The sequence below is a fragment of the Belonocnema kinseyi genome, chromosome 2 (genome assembly GCF_010883055.1).
Source record: "Belonocnema kinseyi isolate 2016_QV_RU_SX_M_011 chromosome 2, B_treatae_v1, whole genome shotgun sequence".
Classification (NCBI taxonomy): Eukaryota; Metazoa; Arthropoda; class Insecta; order Hymenoptera; family Cynipidae; genus Belonocnema; species Belonocnema kinseyi.
The window spans coordinates 53,536,988-53,559,708 of NC_046658.1; the positions used below are offsets into that span (position 1 = coordinate 53,536,988).

At 30.0% G+C, this 22,721-nt stretch overlaps 1 protein-coding gene across 13 annotated transcripts in view; it reads right to left on the minus strand.

Annotated features, from left to right (window-relative positions):
• Nucleotides 1–22,721, minus strand: part of LOC117167443 (junctophilin-2) — a 219,730-nt gene that overhangs the window by 4,999 nt on the left and 192,010 nt on the right. For 11 of the 13 annotated variants that reach the window (XM_033352389.1, XM_033352378.1, XM_033352380.1 and 8 more), the window contains one exon: nucleotides 6,865–7,074. The exons of 1 other annotated variant lie outside the window; for it this stretch is intronic. In XM_033352389.1, coding sequence (XP_033208280.1) covers nucleotides 6,865–7,074 — 210 coding nt within the window. Of the gene's footprint in view, nucleotides 1–6,864; nucleotides 7,075–21,343; nucleotides 21,530–22,721 lie in introns of all 13 variants that reach the window. One more of the 13 variants, XM_033352393.1, reaches the window with a different exon arrangement.

A 22,721-nucleotide genomic window follows, 5' to 3' on the forward strand; every position in this document is an offset into this window, starting at 1 on the left:
TTTTCTTTGATCAAGATCTTAGCCACTCAGCGTTTTTCATTTCGTGAAATATAAATCATCGAATTTACTTTAGAACCATATTAACACAGAATTTAATATTGCTGTAAATGTATTTTAGAAGGTATGGAAAATAATTTTTTGAAATGACGTATTATGCGATTAAATAAATTCATTATATTCAGAATTATTGCACTTCGAGGAAATTTTAAACAGTCAGACATATTCGGTGGGGCTAAACCAACTTTAATTGAAAGGCTCTTGTATATAGGATTTTATACATATACCTTCTTAAACTGTCGTACAAACTAAAAAGATACGTAAGTGACATTGCCGCTTAGAGTGATTCTTTTAAACTTGACAATGAAAAACTCGACCTAAGCGGCAATGTCGCTTATGTATCTCTTTAGTTTGTACGGCAGTATACATATTTTATTTTAGCGCGTCGCTTGTAATTAACTTAAATTCGGAAATTCGATTTTGGAAACTAATGAATGCAGCTGAAGCACAACTAAAATTGACCATAAATAGAAATATTTCTTATTACAATTTGAAAAAAATTTTAACGGCCTCAACAAAAAAGCTATCAAATTAACAGCCAGCTGGTTATATCAATTAAGGATGTATACTATGTGCAATCAATCTCAAAAAGGCCAATCATCGAAATGATTTATAAAATCGACAGAAATAGATCTAATATTGATTTCTGGAAAGCATAATGGATGCTTCCAAATGTACTTTAGAACAAATAAATCAGATTTAAATTGTTTATTTAACAGTAGTCATTTAGAGTTTTAGTTTTTGCCTTCTCTTTAGGGAAAGGTTACAATTCTCATTTAATCCTAATGATCAAGGCCTCATTCTCTCCATAACTACTGTTAAATAAACAATTTTAAACTGAATTATTTTTTTCTGAAGTGTACTCGGAAGCCTCCGTCAATATTTACAGAAATTAACACTAGGTTTATTTTTGTGGATTTTATAAACCATTTTAAAGATAGACGACTTTTGAGATTGATTGTACATAGTGTACATCCTCAAGTGCTGAGAGTTTAAGGAGTGATTTGCGTACAATTTATGTTATTGCTAAAAGCTATTGAAGTCAAAATTAACCGAATTCATTATTTTTCGGAGTAAATTTGAATATTATACAATTTTATCAGAAAATATATTTATTTCTAAACAAATTCAGTTATATTTTAAATGTACTTAGTTGTTCCTACTGAATTTCAGGATTTAAGTTAATTTTAAGGAAAGTATTAGAAAAGAAAAATGTATATTAGGTAGCTAAGATCAATTTTGAAATGATGCTGTATAACATATGTTTAGAATGTAGAAAACTATAACAAGCAATGCAAAATCAAAAGAACAGATTTAAAGCCCAATTTATCCAAGCTAGGAATAGTTTTGCGATAATAGAAATTTTTTTAGTGAATTGGGCAAATTGTGTGGCAAGATATTTGAATTTTTTAGGATTATGAACCATCGAAAAACGTGTTTAGGAGGGGAAGCATCCACATTTTATTAAAAATAATAAATCTAATATCTCTCTTTATAAATGATGGGAATTTAAAAAAGTCAATTTTGCAGTCAAACTATGCAAGATAAGTATAAATGTTAAAGAACGGAATTGTCTAACTAAAAAAAAACTACAAATTTTTTCGAGAGAATTTTCCTATAATATGCACCTATTTTTTAATCACGAAAACTGTTGATAAAAATAAAATAGTTCTATTTTGAGGTCAAAGTATGACAAATACGAATAAGTTCTGCGAAGTAAAATTGTTTATTTCAAAAACGTCTCCAAATTCTGTTTCTACTAATTTTTGATAGGACGAACAGTTTTGTTTTTCAATCATAAAAAATAACATTTATATAAAGCGGGAATTATTTAATACAAATATTATGATAAAACAATTTTGAAAAAAAGTTGCAGGAATATTCTCAGTTCCTTCTTTTAAAATTTATCTTTTTTTTAGTTTTATAGAAAAAGTTGAATAAAAGTTTACATAAAGCTTTGAAACTAAAAAAACAACCATTTTTAAACCTTTAAAAACTTTACATAAAGCATTAAACTTTTCTATTGTTATTCGTCGGAATAGCAGCCATAATGAAACAAAAAATCCCATTCGCAAACCAGAATATATACTAACCGAGAAAACCCATAATTAACTGGGAATACCAATCTCCCCGGGAATCGCATTTAAAAAATATTTACAAAATTGCTAAAAAAGAATCTATAAGATTTTACAGTAATTTTTTACAAAGATTAAATAAAATCTTAAGAATAATTCGAGTTAGTTTAAAAGATGTTTAAATTTGAAAAGGATCTTTTTAATTAAAAATACATATATTTAATTTCGAATTTTAATTTTTCTATGGATTCAACTGTTTTTCATTGAAAGTTATAACATTTTTAGTTTAAATATCTAGTATTATATCTTTCGTTGAGAATTTATGTTTTTGGGTGAAAATTCAAATAATTGGTGAAAAGTTTAACTACTATTGTTGAAAATTCATACTTTCGAGTTAAAAAAAACAACTATTTTGTAAAAAATTCGTCTCTTTTGGTAAATATTTGATCTTTTTCGGTATAACAAAAACGCAACTGGACGAAAAATAATCTTGTAACTATTTTGTTGAAGGTTTTCTTTTTTGGAAAATAATTAAAAATTTGAATATATTTGAAAAAGTTTAAAAACAAAATGCGGATTTATAAAGATTTTGGAACACAAATAAGTAGTATTTTTAAAATTGTGAAAGGTTTGAAAAGAATAAAAGTGTTTTTTTTTAGATTCATGGGAAAATTGAATAAGATTTTTTACTTTTAAAACTGAGTTCTCTGAGACAATTGACAACTATTTCAAAACATTCGAAATAATTTTCTAAAATTTCGAAAAAGAACATAAAAGATTTTCAAGTAAAATTTGCAATTTTCCAAGATTAAAAATTTGTATAAAATGTTCGAATAAATCTAAGATATATTTAAAAGTTTTGAGAAGATTAAAAAATCATTCGAAACTTGTAAAGATTTCGAACAAAAAATTAAGATATAGTTTTAAATTTCTTTGGTACTAACGATTAATTATTTGTTCATTGTGAAACACTTCTTACAAAAAACCATTGCAAATACTATTTATTTGATTACTTAAGGAATTCTTAATTAAATATCTTATAAATACATGCAATTATAATTAAATGACCGTAATAAAAAGTAAAAAAAGTGTTTTGTAATTACTGTTAAATAAATAATAATTAATTAATCGTTAATACCACAGGCATTCCAAGTTGTATTTGATAATTATTTACTAATTAGAATACTAAACATAGTTAAACGAAGATATTTTAATAAGAAAAAGTAAATGTCAGGTTAACCAAAAGTCAAAACTGCAAACGTAATGAAGACGTCGAAATTATATTGAATTTTCCATATTATTTGTAACAAAATTTCTGAAGCAGATGTAATTTAAATGAATTCATTTTTAATCGGCACTATGAATTACATAAATATTATTATGTTTAAATATTATAGTATATCACAATATATAAAATTTCACATAGGAAAACCTTGTGTTAAATGTGCTTTATTGGAGCTTCTAATAAGAGAAGGTTTGATTTTAACAACAGTTAAATAAACCGGGAAAACCCGAGTATTTGATAAACGCAAATGAGTAAGAAATCCTGCTCAGCATCTTTCAATTAAAGTCGGTTTAACCTCATCGTGATATCCATAGTAGGGAATCGAAACTTAAGCAATTATTTTCACTTTTCATTGAGATTCGAACCCAAGGCAGTGTGGTCAGTCATAATTATTAAAATAAACCAAGCATGTTGCCGTAGACGTTGCTATCACTACCACGTGATTCATTTATCTGATTCTCAAATATTTACTTTTTATTTCTTAAAATTAGTTTTGTGTTCATTCAAGGGATTACATAAAAGATTTTTTATCATGACCAGTTTTCAAATGATAAATAACTTAAAATTTTGTTATTTGTTCGTGAAAAATCATTTGCGAAAATGGGCGGACTATTAAAATTAAAATAGTAAAGAAAAAAGGAAAGAGTCCGTGCCTCAATAATTGAGTCATTGAGATGTAAAGGTTCAATTTAAAATCATCATGCTAACCTAAAAAGATTATTTTCAACTCAGACTTTTTGCGACATATAATGTATGGAATTTTGCTCTGAAGAAATTCACACTGCGTCTAAAATAATCAAGAGTCAAACAGATAATAAAAAGCAAATCATGCAATTACAATCTTACTGCCATAAAACCATGCACATTCATATGAAAAATTAAATTTTTTAGTACTGGAACGTAAAGTATTTATGATGATTGAGGAGAAGGGGTTCTTGGGTATAGACCGCACGGTCCCTCGTTAAAAAATAATTTCACCTTCGTATTTATTGTAAGGCTTGGGTTTTTTTAGATAATCATTTTAGTTACATTGTAAAAATTATTGATCAGGAATTAAGGGTAGATTTACTTTTAAGCTGCAAATTCTAAACTATTCGGAATACAAAATTAGTCAAAGTAAACGCTGGGCGCCTACAAAAATGGAAATTAAATTGTTAACATCTCCCCATTTTCCAATGCAACTCCTTTCACGTACTTACCCTCTCATAATTCCCCCTCCTCGCACCCGTATGCACCCAGCCACCTTGCCATCGCTAATTACCGTTCCATACTCATCCTGACTTCCCTACTATCCATATTCTGCTTCCCATTCCCTCACTATCTACTTCCCACCAATTCCCTTCCCCTTCTGAGAGAAATGTACGACAGGTAGACATGCATGTCAGGAAAAACATTTGAATCGGGGAAAAATCAGGGAATTTTATTGATCAGGGAAAGTCAGGGATTTTAAACAAAATCTTACAAGTCAGGGAATTTCTATAAGAGGCGATTGAACTAAATATCATATACTAACGGTCACGAAAAGTGATAAATTGTTCTGGATTAGGTTTTCGGCCACCCTGATATAATTCTCTTGTTATTGATTTATTTGCCATTTTATAGTGATTTATTTACCATTCTTTCTATTTTTTTCTCATTTGCTTTCTCCTGCCAATTATATTCTTAGTTAAAATTTTTATTGTTTGGTTAGCAAATTTGACAATTTTGTTAAGTGGTTTACTTTTTACTTGAAAATTCAAATGGTTAATTGAAAATATTTCTTATTGAATTGATAATTTTGGTGGACAGTTCACTTGTTTGTTGAAAATTCTTGCATAGTGTTAAAAATTCAACTGAAATTTTTCACAGTTAAAAAATTAACTATTTCTTATTATTCGGCTTTTAGTTTTACAAAAATGTATTTTTTTGGTTAAACAGCAGAACTGCTTTCTTAAAAATCCTTTTTTTTCTTACGAATTATTGCTTTGTTGATGATTCATCATTTTAGTTGAAATTAATCTTTTCTGGTTTAAAAATTCATCTCTTTAATTAAAAATTCGTTTTTCTGGATGAAAATTAAGTTTTAAAATTTAACTATTTCAGTTGAAAATTTATCACGCTATTTAAAATTTAACTACTTTCTTGAAAACTGATGTCTTTTTTGGTTGAAAATGAATTTTTTAGCTGAAAATGTAACTTCCATATTTGTTTAAATTTTTTTTCAAAAGTTCATCTGTTTCGTTTAACATGTATATATTTGTTAAAAATTTATTTTTTGGTGTTGAAAATGAATTACTCAAACTCAAAACACAATTTTTTCATTTTTTGCTAAAAATTTATATTTTTGAGACAAAAATTCGTCTTTTTTGGTAGAAAACTAATTTTATTGGTTGAAAATTCTACTTTATGGTTAAAAAAGCAACTTTTTGGTTGACCATTAAGTTTTGCGGTGAAAATTCATATTTTTGGTTAAAAATTCCACTGTTTTATAGAAAACTGGTTTAAAAATTCAAAAATTTTAATAAAATCTGTATCCTTCTAGATTAATTTTTTTTTTGTTTTTTTAGATTTAACTTCTTTGTTGAAAATTAATTTGGTTGTTGAAGATTCATTGTTTTAGTTGAATACTTATCTCTGGTTAAGAATGAAATCATTTTGCTGAAAATTCGACTTTTTGGTAAAAAATTAATATTTTCGACCTGAAAATGAAACATTTTTATATAAAATTAATTTTTTTGGTTGAAAATTCAACTTTTTTGATTAAAACTTGAACTAATGTATTAAATATGAATTGTTTTGGTTGTAGATGCATAACAGTGAAAAATACGCCATTTTGTGGAAAATTCAACTATTCGGGTTAAAAGTGCAACTTTTTTTGGTTAAAGTTTGAGCTTTTTTGGTCAGAATTTGAACTGTTCTGATAAACATTGATGTATTTCAGTAAAAAATAATAAAAATATCTTTTAAATAAAACGAATAATCTTTTTTTTTTTTGGTTGAAAATTCTACTATCTTTTTAAAAATTCAATTATTTTTTTGAAAATGCAAGTGTTTTTGGTGAAAGTTGAATTTTTTTAAACATTGTCCATCAAGATATGGTGTTCAGCAGTATATTATTTTGAAGCAAGTTAAACTATTTGTTAACAATTTTTTTTGTCGAAAATTAAACTGATTTCATGTTAAAAATTAAAATGAATGCAAGATTAATATGAAAAACGGACAAGGGAGAGATCAGGTAATTTTGAAAATGCAGTTTTGCGGCCACCTTGAATTTAAAAATGATGATAGTTTTTTGAATGAACATTTTTAGCGCCTAGTTTTCTCTAGATAATTAGCAATTAGGATTGTGATGAGGAAGGAACCCATAAAATCCCGTAACAATGAAACGCGCTCTCTTATCTGCTCTTGTTCGGTTTCGCGAACGAGTGCCAGATCAAAGGGAGGCGTCCTCGTTCTCGTGACACTCACTTTAACCTGAGGACTGACTAAGTAGAGCAGAGGATTGGCCCGGAGCCTTTCGCTTTCGTCGATTTGCCTGCGAATTTCCTCGCGCCTCATGCTGCTCAGAATGCTGACTTCCTCCCTAGACAACGGAGCGGTCGCAGTCAGCAGAATCGGTTGGGCCACATCCGGCAGGGATTTTTTTCGTTGCAGGGACACAGCAGGCACTGGCATTGCCTAAACAAGGAGAGGAATTGCGTTGTAGGATCAGTCTATTTCTCTAATTAAGCCTCTAAGGAAAATCATTCACATAGGTCTCACAGTAACCCAGTGAACTATTCACATAGATGCAAACAAAGATGCAAAATCTAGCAAATAAATAAAGATACTAAAGAAAATTGAAGAGCACATTTCCAAAATGTCTTCTATCCATTTCTCAACCTATTTTACTTTGCGTGGTACTCCTAATCATAGTAGGACTAATAAACTTATTAGCATAGTAACTAGCTTTTCTTTTGTTTATAAAAAAGCAGCTTTTAATATCCAGGTAGGGTCGTCCTTATTTCGCTTTTTACGGAAATCGTTTGCTCGTATTTGCGATTCTAGAATAAATGTCCAAAAATAGAATATCCTCCAAATTTGATGAAAATCGGTTAATATCCATTGTCTCTCATAAGATTAATTGGGGGAAATAGTCCAAAAACGTTTAATTTCGTCACTTTTTGTTCAAATCAATCGCCCACATAGGACGATATTCTTCTCCACGTGATACTTAAAATATACTAATTTTTTAAAGACTTGAAATTTCCAAAATTGACAAAATAGCTGAGCCAATAAAATAAAATATTTTTGACCTTAATTCTTGGAATGGTACTCTTAAAATTGTAGGTTTTTTAAGAATAGGATACTTTAAGCTCACGAACCGGATCAAGCAATTTCCAAAATAAATAAAATAAGGACCACCCTACTATTCGTGATGACAGCGGTCAATCCATATCCTGAATATCAGGCTTGTAGGGGGGGGGGGGGGGGGGGGGGGGGGGGGGGGGGGGGTTTAGTGAGTTTGATGAAACTTTGCGAGTCCTTAGTATTCGCGGTGAGTGAAGTTTATGGTTAAAATGTGTTTTCAAAAAACTAAAAAAATTCTGGAATTTGCAGGATTGTGCATTTTAAGACCCAACTTCTTCGAAAACACTATATATTCTAAACCGCTGGTTGAATTTGAATGATTTTTACAGATGTAGCGTATAATTTATGGTCCATTTTAATGTAAATACAAGCAAAACATTTCAAAGAGGTGATAAGAAAAATAAAAATAAACTTTTTTGATTTATTTTTCTGATAAAAAGAATTTTCTTTCTTTTTCTTTAGAAAAGATACATATTTCGATTCCATCCATAACAGATTTTAGACTTTTCTTTACTAAACATTAGGATTAAATTAAGGATTAATATGTACATGTTTTTGAGATCCTCTGAACCCGAAAAGCAGGTTTTTACGAACCTAACTGTAAATGGTTGTATGCGCGTGTCTTTATGTATTCATGAATTTATGCATATTTGTCAATTTTTGAGCACAACGCATTTTGACTGAAGTTTAAGTCCGTTAGTCAGCTGTTTTGGATGAAAATTAAAAAGAGTATTTTAAAAATGTTTTAAACCATCTTTTTTAAGATTTAAAAATTCTATAACCCCTTCCTCACATTAGTCACTTCCCCACCAAGTTAATCACGCATACCCTCAAAGGGAAATGGCTTAATGATGTAATGCAAATTCTATGTACAGCTATTCGTATTATGTCCTTCCTCACCAAGCGAATCACGCCTACCCCGAAAGGGAAATTGCTTGATGGTATAATAATAACAATAATAGCATTTTCAAAATTAGAAGAAAACCGAGAATAAAAGATTTAAGCCAAACAACGCACGGTATGAAAAGAAGTCAAGAAAAGACGAACGTTGCTTTTTAAGCGCTAAAAGAATATCAAAATAACTTTTCGAATTTTCTTGAACAATGGAAAATTCAAATTTTAATTTTACAAATGATAATAAAAAATTTCTTTTTTCGGCCCAACTTCTCAAGATGAGAGAAAAAATGAAAAGACAAAAATCCCGTGTAGGAATGCAATCAGGGATCCAGCCGGATAGCCCCGCTTTAAGCCGGGCGCTGGTCGGGGAATCCGGCCGGGATCCGGCTAAAAACGTCACGGTAAACTGGTCGGATCCCGGCTTCAATACCGGCCGGGATCCGGCCAAAAAGCGGTTAATAAATATTGCTTCAGGCGAGAAATTGGTACGTTGTTTTGTCTTTTAAGGCTCATCGTAAAGATTACATTGAGTCAGATCAAGTGACCCAATTCTGGCAAGAAAATTGGAGTAGAATTTTATTCCCTGATGATAGAATCTCATAGCAATTTGGAAGCCACGTGGTGATTTAAGGTTAGGAAGGAAGAAAGTAAAAACTGTATACACAAGACTATATTTTAATTAAAAATAATAATTATTCGCGCACTAAGTGGGGGATTCAAACTAATTACTGAAATAAGGTTGATTTTAACTACGAGTCTCGATTTTATTTGCGAACTTCGAAGAGACAACGCGGCGTGAGTGCAAGGAGCATTCTTGTTCCAGGTGCGAAACTGAAAATTACTGAGTGTCTATGCAGACGACAGACACAGCAGGCGCTATATATGGCGGTAAATTTGAAATTGTACAAGCTAAAAATTGTCTGAATATAGAGAAGTTTATAAAAATTGTATCATTTCTGTTGTTGCACATAGCAGAACCGATAACAGTTTAATTTAAAATGTTAAATTATTCGAAAAAATTTAATGTTTATTTAAAAAGAATTTAAAAAACCTCATTTTTGTTTCACTGATCTAATAAATCTTTAAATTATAATTTTCAAATAATAATTCATCTAACATCCATAATTACGTCTTTGATAATATTACGGCTCTTAAAAAATGTGTAATTTTTACAAAAACATTAACCTGACCAGTTCCCAGCCGGCTCCCCACTATGGGATATAACTAGGGTTGGCCCGGCCAGTAACCGGCCGGCCCCAAAATACGTGATTCTAGAAAAATGTAGCCCGACCGACTCCCGCCCGGTTCCTGTCCATGAAACCCAGCCAGGGGTAGCCCGGCCGGGATCCGACCAGAAACCAACCGGGGAAATTTCTACACGGGATTATGCACCGCAAAAAGATCTACAAATTTTTATGGATCTAGGGCGCCCGACTGTTGGTTCTCGCACTTCGTGCTGGATAATGTCTTTATTTCATGCATCGCACCCGATAATGTATTTACCTCGCGCTAAGCGCTCGGTCTTTGTACTTCACCCACATTTGTGCGCAGTCCTTTTAAAACCAAAGGTTAAAGGACCAACAACTGTAACAACAACTAAACAACAAAATATTCAAGTATCATGCTAAGAGAAATTATTTCTTCGCTGAATATATTGATTTTCTTCTTTCAAGAACATGAAAATTGTTTCAATTACAAGAGTAGTCAAAATAAGTATATGAATTTATTTGGATTGAGAAATATTTTTTAGAGGTTTAGTTACTCATCATGAGAATATAATATTTTTAATTCAATGTTGTATAAACTTCACGCAAATAACTTTAATGGAACAAATTAACTCAATAGTTTTTTGTTTGGAATAAATATATTCTGGATTCAAATAGTTGTCCTGAATCTATTATTTTCTTGATTCAAGAAAATTGGTCTCTTGTAAAAAAAGACTTGCTTTTTGCAAGTGAATTAAGCCAAGTAATTCAGCCTACTTGATTTAATGCACATTTTTTCAGTGTGTTATTTTTTATTCTCTTTTTGTTAAAGCTCCTTCGGCTTTAAAAAATATATTCTCATAGCGTATCTTGTTCTTTGCACTCGATTTTCTCCAATATGTGAACTCTTCAACATCATGTTCAACTCTATTTTATCAAATGTATAGTATATATATTTCTGTACCTCGGTCTAGGCCTGATTCTTCAGATATTGCAAAATACCGTACTAATTTTATTTTTAATGATTAGTTTAATTTTTGTTTTTTATCTTTCATTAAATTTTATTCTTAGCTACCCTGAAAAATGTATATCTTTTTAGAAAATTTATATTATTACAATTTATAATATGCATTGGTCAGCAACAAAAATATTTTCATTGTCTTATTTTTATAATTTAATCTCTCCGGATCAAAAAGGGATACGCGTGGATTCAGCCTGAGAACTATTATCCAGAAAGTCAATATTTAAAATCGTTCGAATGTTAATTTCAAGGACTGGTACTTGTAGAGAAATTTAAGGCATATCTTTTTTCCTTTAGAAAATATTTGGGGGTTTTACAGTTTTTGAAGTAATTGATAAAAACTAGATTTTTCGAAAACAAAAAATTTCAATTTTTTTTTCACTTCAACTCGCGCTAACTCAGTCAATTTCCAGAATTTGTCAACATAATTAATACTAAATTACATTTTCAAGTCTTTTGAAACTAACTAAGGAAGAAAAACGTAAATATTTTAATAAACAAAAGAAGTTCAAAGAAGTTTTCTGGAAATTTTCAGATCAATCGCATTAATGGTTAAAAAAATATGAATGTCTTCAATTACAAATGGAAATCTTGACGCTACTGCCCTATGCACGTGCCTCCTCGGTCACAAACGTGTTGCAGCGGACGTAAGGTCAAGTCGGATACCAAAACAAAAACATAACCGTTTGTAGTTTTCTTCTAAAATATACTATAAATCAAACAAAGAAGCAGTGCATGGATTATTTCTTAGAATACCTGCAAAAGTATTATTTTTGAGACAGGTTTATTTTAGTTAATACCCTATTAATTTAATAATGAATCTCGAAATAAATGTAGTTTAAAATAAAGAATTATTTAAATAATTTAATGTTCAAAATGCCTAATAAATCAATTATTTTAGTGATGATATCTTGAGTATTACTTTGTTATCGGATTTGACCTTCACGTCCCCTGCAACACGTTCGTAGCCAAGGAGGCATGTGCATAGGGATCGTCCATAAATTACGTAACGCGTTTTTCTTTTGTTTGAATAAAGACGAGCATGAAATTGATGTGAAGTTGAGAAAGACACAACGATATAAACAAAAGAAAAAAGTGTTACGTAATATATGGACGATCCCATAGGGCAGCGTCAAGACTTCCGCTTGTAATTAAAAACATTCACAATTTTTCAACCATTAATGCGATTGATCTAAAAATTTCCAGAAAACTTCTTTGAACCTAAATAAACAACTTTGTCTCTGAAAGTTTTTTGTTGCTAGAAATTCGCTCGATAAACGAAGCGCTTGAAGGTTGAAATTCATGATTTTTGCAAAGCCTCAGAAAAAAATTAACAACTTTTATGTTTATAAAAATATTCGCATTTTTGTTTCTCATATAGTTCAAGAAGACTTTAACACGTCATTTACTATGAACAGAATCAAAAAATTTCCAAAATGGGCTAAGTTAGGACAAGTTTAAGTGAAAAAAGATTGAAATCTTTTGTTTTTAAAGAATATATTTTTTACGAATTTATTCAACAACTATAAAACTTACAAATTTTTGCAAAATAAAAAAAGATGCGCCTTAAAATTCTCTGCAAGAATCCGTTCTTAAACTTGAAATTCGTACGATTTGTAAAATTGACTTTCAGGACAATACTTCTCAGGCTGAATCCACGCGTATCCCCAGTCCCTTTTGATCCGGAGAGGTTCAATTGAAAAAAGTGCGCATTCTATGAAAAGGAATCTTATCAAACATTTTATTGTAATTTGTGTAGTTTTTCCATAAATTAAATTTTTTTATTTTGAATCTTATTTTTTACAATTACAAAAATTTTTTTGTTAACTAAAATCTTATTGTAGCTTGTGTCCTTTTTCCAAAATTTTAATTTTCTAATTTTTAATATATGTTCATGACAAGAGTTTATAAAAAATTGGTAGCCATTTTTTAGTGAAACAACTTTTGTTTTTCTCATTTCTTTTGTCTCTTGTGTCGTTTTACCAAAAATTAAATTTTTTATTTTAAATTATATTTTCTTATCGAGGCATCCTAATGATAGGATGCCAACGCGCGCGTCACGACTTGACGAGACTTAATCAAAAATATAAACAATAAAAAGCTAACCGAGAAGTTAGCGCTGGAAAGTCTTGCTCGCGGAATTGAGCAAGATGAAGCTAGAAGTTGGCCAAAACTATAAGGTGCTCGCTCGCTTCGTCAAATCATGAAAGTTCTATCTTGGACGAGAACTTTCCAGCGCCAACTTCAAGGTTAGCTTTTTATTGTTTATATTTTGGATTAAGTATCATCTTGTAAATCTAGTCGATCGCGTGCGTTGGCATTCTGCCGTTAGGAAGCCTCGTTATGATTAAAAGAAAACCTACTGGTCCAATTGAAAAATTATTAATAACAAATTTGTAGATCCTTTCGGGTGAACAACTTTTGTTTAGTAATTTTTTTTTGTTCATTGTGTCATTTTTCAACAAATTAAATTTTTTTATTTTAAATGTTATGCCTTCTCAGATGAAAATGAAAAAATAAAGACACAAAACTTTTTCACCTAAAAATGATATATAATTTTGTTATTATATATTTTTTGATAAAATGCGCAGTTTTTGTTTTAATCGTACAATATAACATTTTTGGACAAACGACACATGCTATAAAAAATGAATCAACAAAAGCTTTTTCCCCAAAAAAAGAGCTACAAATTTGTTATAATAATTTTTTGATAAGGCGCGTGGTTTTGTTTTAATAGTGAAAAATAATATTAAAAATGAAATTTTTTTTTAAACGACGCAAGGTAAGAAAAAAATTAATAAACAAAAGTTGTTAACCCGATAGGATCTACAAATTTGTTATTAATAATTTTTATATAGGACGAGTAGATTTCTTTTTAACTGTAAAAAGTAAGATTAAAAATTAAATAAAATTTTTTTTTATAAACGAACAAGAGACGGAAAAAGAAATGAAAAGACAAAAGTTTTTCAACCAAAAAAGATTGACAAATTTGTTATAAACTTTTGCTATAAAGATATATTAAAAATTAACATTCTAGAGAAAGGACACAAGCTACAATAAAAGTTTAGTTAATCAAATGTCTCGCCCAAATTATATCTACATATTTTTCACACGGAAAATTTTGTTCTTAAGAAAGTCACGAATTAATAGCTAGATCTCGGATGTATATTACGTATGGTAATAATATCAATTTATTAAAATAATACATTTTTTTGGGTAGCTGAGAATGAAAACTTGCAAAATCGAGAAAAAATAATGAAGTCATCATGAAAAATACAATTTGTACTTTATTTTACATTATCTGAATAAGCAGTTGTGGATCGAAGTGTACGAAGAAATATAAAATACATTTGATATAAAGGAAAGCTCGCATTTTGGACAAAATCGAGTGCGAAGCACGAGATACCTGAGCAGAATGTGTTCGTTAAAGCCGAAAGAGCTTTAACAAAAGAGATTTCAGTCACCCAATTAAATTTTTCTGTGTTTTGACTTATAATTTTAAAAGGTCTGTGCACCAATGTGCGGGAAGTACAAAGCCCAAGATTTTGGTTATAGTCTGGTTAAATTTAGTTATAATCTTTTTAATATAAAACTTTCCTGCGTCTAGTATCTCTTATATTAGATGCGCAGGGTTATGCAGAAGAAAAAATTGTTTCATAAATATTGTTATTTATTTAAAATAAATTATAATATCAAAAAGTGAACATTATGGATTGTTCGTTTTAAAGTAAAATTTTGGCTTTAAAATAACTTCCTTTTATCGACAATATGATGATTGATCATGGTACAATCTTCTATTTTTCTAAACAAATTCTACACAAAATGATAAACAAAAACTATATAAAAAAATATATGGTGGGAAATATGAGCAGAGATAAATCGCTTTTTCTTTATTGTCCCTGGGTAAAATTACTAGTGATGTTTAATTGTTTGTTTATAAATTTAACGAATAACATAAAATAACGCTTTTTTATTACTAAGCATCAATTTTAATATCATTCAACAATAATTCAAAAGAAAAATGATTTCTTTCTACTTTTAAAAATCCAAACTGGCCATTTGTTTCTATAATTTGTTAAAAAAATTAACAAATAATATTAAATGACAAATTTTCATATGAATATTAATAATTGGTATCGAGATTTGTTCCATATTAGCATTAACATAAATTGTTAAGTAACATAAATTCAAAAATCAGTAGTACACATGAATTCTAAATTTATTTCTAAATTTTTTCAATAACAAAATCTGAAATTCTTTGAGAATTGCGTTCTAAAAGTTCATTTAGAACTTTATTTGGTTATAAGGTATGTATGCAAGGACAGGAAAGTGTGTTGTGGTTATGGGTTTTTCAAGTATTCGGTTCTCAGAATTCAGAATCCATCAACTCTCTGAATTTTACAAATTCCGGAAAACCATTTAAACCATAAACTGCAATTATCCAATACTAAAATGTCACCAAGTTTGATCAAAATTGCTAGACCGCCTTACAAACAGTGATATCCAACAAACGGATTGACCCAGCACTTACATATTATCCTCTTTTTACAAAATAGGATCAATGATCACTCATTGGGTGAGAGGTAATCATTTTACCAAATTTTCGGTAAAAATAGCCCCTTTGATCATTCATTAGGAGAGAGGCAATCATTTTACCAAAGCTTCAGTACAAATAACCACTTTTCCAGGTCCTGCTATTCGTAAAGAAAAAATCCAGTCACTATTTGAAAAAACATATTCTTACACGTAGCCCAGGCCTTTACTTAGGTATTCGTATTTAATATTCTTGACGAGATAAATATTTAATAAGAAGATTTAACATTGTTTGATTTTCTAGTAAAATTAATCACTTGTTATTAAACAATATATTGCAATATAAACTTCATTTTTTGGATTAATAATGTGTATACCTACATTTCTTAATGAGACAAAAAAAATATTATTTAATTTCTGATAATAAGTATCTCACTCAATTCATTTTCAAATTGTCTAATATTCAAGTTTCGTGCACAAAGTGTCCTATATTTGCCTAGGGTTTTTTTATAAAAAGAACTTTTAAAGTTTAATGACTTTTTCACTGAAAGTGTGTAATCGTATTCTATAATACATGCAATATTAACGACATTGTATAAAAACACAGTTTGTAAATAAAAAGAACGAAATAAAAAAATATTTATTTATGAAAAACGTATTTCCTTGAAATAAGATGGTTTGAAAATGTGTACTTCCTATAATTTTCTACTCCTGCTAGAAATGGATTTCTATAACCTTACATTTATTATTTAAACACCTGAACAAATGAAATATATATGTTGCGCTGCGGATCACGACACAGGACAAGCTCATACCTTAGCTTGCGTTAGTGATCACTCCTTGGAACGTTTAGGAGCAAGGATCTCTTAATAAATCGTTAAATCGATTAATGTCAAATTCACGTTTATTCAAAGGGTAAATACTTTAAATTGAAGGAATACAGTGTAGTTCGCGAGCGATAATTTAGTTGTTAGCCGATCTGAGAAAAAGGTTGTTCATTAGTGTAACTCTCGTTGTCGACTGACTATTTCAAGAGCAGAAATCGGGGTTCAAGGTGGGATCGCAAATGACAAATTGAAGTGGGGGTGCTAGTGACGTAGTTGATGACGTAGATGCACAAAATAGAAAATGTCCTTAAGTTCTGAGGATGAAACTTCATTAGCAAGGGTCTAGTCGGAGAGGTACAGAAAATCACAGAAGCGGTGAACTGAACAAAACCCTCAATTAAATTAAACATCTGTTTCTCGAAATCATAAACGACGATTGGAAATAGTAAATTCCTGAAGTGGCAAACATCTGCCTGTCCGTTATTAAACTTAAGATATAGTAAATCGTGCTTGCTGATGGAAAAGAATAATCCTCAAAAATACAACCTTCAAGCAAATATTGATCTCGAGATCTATTATTTCGTTGGTACTCAACAATATATGTTGTACTCTCGTATAGAGGAGTCAGACTAAATTAGGACGGTTATTAGATGCTCGTAGTTTAGTGCTAGGCCTTAATTAATGATTGCAGAATTAGTGCATACTTAGATGAAAGCAAGTTGTATTATAATTGAAAACGTTGATTCCTAAACTATGCAAATTACGCCCAGCCAGTGTATGTGATTTCGTATCCAATTATTCGTTCAACGAAATCTTTGGAGTGTTGCCAAAACGTAAACATGCTTTAATTTTTCCCTAATCAGTGAATAAAGTCCCAGGAGTCTTTGATTTTATTTGCTATAACTATACAATTCTAATTATTAATCATCTTTCGATTACTTACTAAAATAACTGATTTTATATAATTTCTTACAGCTTGAAGAAGGCTGAAAGTTTCTCATAGATGTAGCTTTCATTTATAAAACCATTAAAAACTGAATTGAAAATTATCTAATTGCGGTGGTCATTGCAATAAAAGCTTGATCAAAAATATAGTCTCAGTTTGTCGCCGGGCAATAAGCTATTCTGCGTTTGTCCTTCATCGTGGATTCAGTACTGTATTAGCATTTAATTTACCAGCCACAGTATTCTCTTGCTTCATAAAAATTAATTATACAACATTTCAAAGTAAATTAAAAGTTAAGCTTATTGAAAAAACAAAATTGATAAATAATTTAAATTGTTTTTCTGCAAATAATTAAACAGGGAAAGCTAAACGGAGCATGCTAAATCTACTTTTTCCTGAAATTGAGTTTTTTTCAAAATCAAACTGTTTCCATTTGTCACCTATTTCAGAAAAAATGAAGGGTTTGAAATTTTCACCCTAAAAGAAACCAATAATTCTACCGGTCAGAATTGTGTGTCAACCTCTTTTTTAACGATTCATTAAATACTCTTAATTTTAATTCTATCAGAGAAAAAAAAATGTATCTTTTAAAAGTTAAAAACTCTCAAAATTTCGCCAAAAATGAGCCCAGAGTGAAGCCTATTTTTTACTTTTCAAATAGATATTGCAAAAATGGTAAAAATTTCAATATCTTCTTAAATTTGGAATAAAATCTGAAACACTCAACAGTTTATAATGTTCTTGAGTTCTTATCTATAGGCAAATCATGATAAAAATTAAATGAATGTAAATTCTAACGCACATATATGAAAACTTCATGACTATATGTTTCTTACAAAAATATTTTTCTTAGGAAAAAGAATATCGAAATTTGTTCAACTATTTCGTTTAAACTATAAATCCCTGCAACGTTTATGAAAAATTGAAGTGTTCCAGAAAGTAAAAAAATTCTGATTATTTCGGACTTTTTTGAAATTAAAAAAAAAACAATTAAATTTGTACTGATTTGGCAATATCTTCTTTTAAAAAAGGGCAAATTGGCTTCATCCTACTTTTATTGTGTACCGAATTTTGGGGGCTTTCAATGTATTAAAAAGAAAAAATTAAATCTAATACCATTAGAATTAATAGAACGTAATTAATCAATAAAAAACAGGTCGATGCATAATCCTGATTAGTAGTGTAACTGTATTGTAATATCTTAGAATTTCTAAGAATTCAAACTAAATGAAGGCATTATACAACAATATTCCATTTTTAAACAATTCGAGGGTCATTACAGGATTTTATCAGGTATTTAACAGTTGAAGATATTATTATCAAAATTATTAAATGCTGTACGAATAGTAAAAGTGTTCCTTATTTATTTTGAATAGTGTTATTTGTTTATGCAATAAATGCAAATATATATTTCAGATGCTTGCCTTAACGATTTATGTACTATTTTTATTTATAATGCTATGAAAAGCTAAACGATGCTAAGTCCATCGCTTTTTCCATTAGATTAATACATACACATGTGGCGCGATTTTTTTACGCAATGTTTATTAAACTGATTCATCCAAGTATAAAGCAATAGTTTACTCATTACTATGTAAATTGAACCTTTAGAAAGATTTTATGCTTCTCTAAAAAATTAGATTGATTGGACCACCTCAACGATATTTTAAGAATCAAAAACGAAGCAAAGGTAACAAAAAAAAATTATAGGCATGCTTAGTGGAAATAACAATGTGCTGTTATTTCTAGTTACGCGTATTATGAATACGTGATATTTGCGGTTTCCGCATACAGGCAATTAAAACTGCCAGGAGACATTTACTGTTGTCAGATGAAATAAAAGGTTTTTATGTTGCCATTTATCTTATTCTAATTGCCAGGTGCGTAAGTGACATAAATGAAGCATACAATTATTATACACACATATGTAAGTCAAAGAATTTAATGGGACAAATTAAATAAAAGAAATTGGAAGGTTATGAAATTCTTCCGGAAAGATTTTTTGATTGAAATTTAGGGAGACCTAATTGTATTAATTTTTTCAATTATCAGATTATTTTCCACAGTACTACAAATTCTGCAAATCCGTTCGTCAAAAACAGAAATTAGTATAGTATATAGTATTTCTATCAAAGCATAATAGACCAGTGTCCCAGTAATTCCAATACATTCGTATACTTTAAAAAACAAGAAAAACTCAATCCAATCCTATCAAATATGCTATCCCAAATTTATATTTACTTAAATACATTTCTTCACTGTAAAGCCAATGCATTTTTTACAAGAACAGAGTTGCTAAGACTTGATAAAATTTCAACCAAAAGCTGTTGATAGAAAAATGTAAGATTTCTCGCTGGATAGAATTGAATAGAATCTACCAAGATTCTGGAACATAGGATTTGATACAAGTCATATACTATTAAGATTTGAAAAATTCGAATGAGAAACTATTGATAGACAAATATAAGATTTCTCGATCGGATAAATTTGATAGAAATTTCAGAAAGTTTGGAAGATCGGATTTGGTACAAGTTCGGTACGGATAAGCTTCGATAGAGGTTTAATGAGAATCTGTTGATAGAAAAATATAAGATTTCACAAGAGTTCGAATTCAGCGAAATACTCGACATTCTGAAACGTTAGAATTTTATACAATTAATGTGCAAGCAAGACTTTATAGAGTTTCAAAGAGAAACTAATAACAAAAGATTATGCATACTATTTTTCGATGGATAGAATTTGATGGAAATGTACAAAATTCCAGAACATAGTATTTGATATAAGTCTTGCGCCAATAAGTTTTGATAGATTTTTAATTAAAAACTGCTGATATAAAACCATTCGATTACTCAAAAGTTAGAGTTTGATAGAAATATCTGAAATTCTTAAACATAGAATTTGATACAATTCCTCTGCTGATCAGATTTGATTGAGTTTCAATAAGAAACTGTTTATACTAAAGTATACGATTTCTGAGCGGACAGATTTAATAGAAGTATCCTATAGATTCAAAAACTTAAGTTTTAATGTAAACATGTGACCGATAAGAATTGGTAGACGTATAATGAAAATATGATGATAGAAATGTACAGGATTTCTAGATGGATATAATTTGACAGAAAGGTTTATCAAATATGCTAATAAAATTTGATAAGTGTAATCTGTTTGTTTTAAAATTATAGGATTGATATGACATGTTCTTATAGAAATTTATTTAAATTCCTGGATTTGATAGATTTTAATCAAATTTTCCCTAAAGATATAGAATGTGATTTCATGTTTTCTCTGGGTGAAGAGTCTATAAAATTCTATAATTCTTTATACTTCTTTCAGTAGGGTAGATTGTCAATTCCAAGCTGGTCTTTCAATTTTTGAGAATAATATTTTCTGCTTATTTTAAGCTAATCAACGGAACCTAGCTAAGAACTCTGAATTTTTACTTAAGTTCAAATTAATGGATCTTTAAATGAATAAAATGAATAAGAAATGATTCGCTTTAATGTGAAATTTAAGTTTAATAATTGATTAGTAGCTGAAGTACCTATACATTTTTCGAAATTTAGCCAGTCTAGTTTTAGATAATTATTTTTAAAATCCAGATATTGAATCACAGAATTTAATTTAAAAATAAATGTGATAATCTGTAAATATAAACAAAATCAACAATTTTATTCGCTCCTTTAATATTTTTCTCTCCAAATAGAAAGTTCAACGTTCTCTCTTATCAATTTACAAAATGGCTGTTAAGACTTAAGCCTAATGAAAGAAATGATGTAGTTTATAATAGAAATGTGTATGTAGACCAATCGAGACCGCTCTACTGTGTCGATTATGATTACCCCTTTGATGACAGCGCGAAAGAAGAATTTTTGCCATCATGCAAAATATGCAACAAGCTACTTATCGAACTCCTGCTATTTTGACCTCCTGACCGGAAGAACACTAAGAAATCCGCGAATTGCAGGGTTTCCTCTCGAACTTTGACTTTTCACCATGATTAAATGATAAAGGGATAAAATAATCAATCGATCACGTTTGCATCACGCCTGCACCCTCGAGTGAGGATGATATACGAGAGTAGGAGTTATTTAGACTTTAGTGGATGTGATTATCAGATTCAATTTCCGATTAAGTTTCTGTTAGAATAGGTCAAGGACAGGTTCAGTACCTCGACGGGGGGCGCAACAATCCAGGATTCCGAAGCTCTCCTAGCCATCAACGCAGGGCTGCAAAGCAGCGCCTCTTCCTCCTCGTCAGGCTCCGACCAAAACATTTTTATTTATCTTTGGGAATTAACTTCAAAGGTTTTTAATTCTTAAATTAAATCCGCACTGCACGCGTAATAGAAAATCATCTGAAACAGCACAACAATAATCCGTTTGAACTATGGTTTTCTTTGAAAACGAACCAACGTAAGTGTTATCCAGGATCATGGATCATCCACAAATTAAGTGAGACTAACAGGAGGGGTGCTTACAAGATCTTGAATATCGGTTTTATTTAAACAATACGATTTGAGCTTTTTTCGGGTTTTGTAGCCTAGGGCAGAAACTCTTACAATTTTGGTCGGTCGTCCTTTTGTCCGTCTGTCGTATTTTTTTTCTCTTATGGGGAAGTAGGGGATGGGGAGCTTGGGAAAAGGGTGCTATGAGAAGAGTGAGTAAAGAGAGGGAAGAGTAATGGGAAGGGAAAAGTGAGGGAAGGTGAATTAGGGAATAAGAGTGAGGGAGAAACAGAGGAAGAAAGTAGATGACGCGATGGCGATGAAGAAATGCAAAGTAAAGTAGAGGGGCAGGGGAGGGGAATTTATGAATGGAAAATATTGCAGGGAATAGAAAGAGACGGAAAGAAGGGGATTGGAAATAGGAAAGGGGAAACATGTTAGAGGAAGTGAGGCGTGGGGAAGCAGGGAGGATAATCAGGGAAGGACTTGTAAGTCGTGGAGAAGAGTGAAGGATAAATAGGAAAGAGTAGGGGACGGAATGTAGGGGAGGAGAAAATAAGATAAGATTGGATATTATGTTGGTGGGGGATATTTGAACAACTTAATTGACGTCTCAATAGGCTTGATTCTATATACAGAACAACTGAAATCAGATTCTTTATATGGACTCCGCCGAACTTGATTCCATGTTGCACGGATCAGTCCAGGTATAAATTATTCGTCAAATTTAGTTTGTACGTCCAGGACTAATTTATTTTTCTTGAAAATATTGATAGAAAATGTAAGGCAGTCAACAATTTTCAGACTATAATTTTGTAAAAGAATGTTTATTTTTTCGTCGTACGAAAAAACGTGTTTAAACAGTTACATTAATCTTAATTATTTTTCAATTAATATTTCATTCCCAACGTTTATAGGGTACTAATATTTCATACTTTACTAAATTAATTCACTCTATATTGACTATATTTGAAGCACCCTTTCCTTATAAAGATTTACTGATAAAGTTGAAATTTGAGATAAGTATATCAATAAAGTCGCAAAAAAAGGCATTGATATTTTTATCTTCCTAAATCAATTTAAAAACTATACAAATATAAAT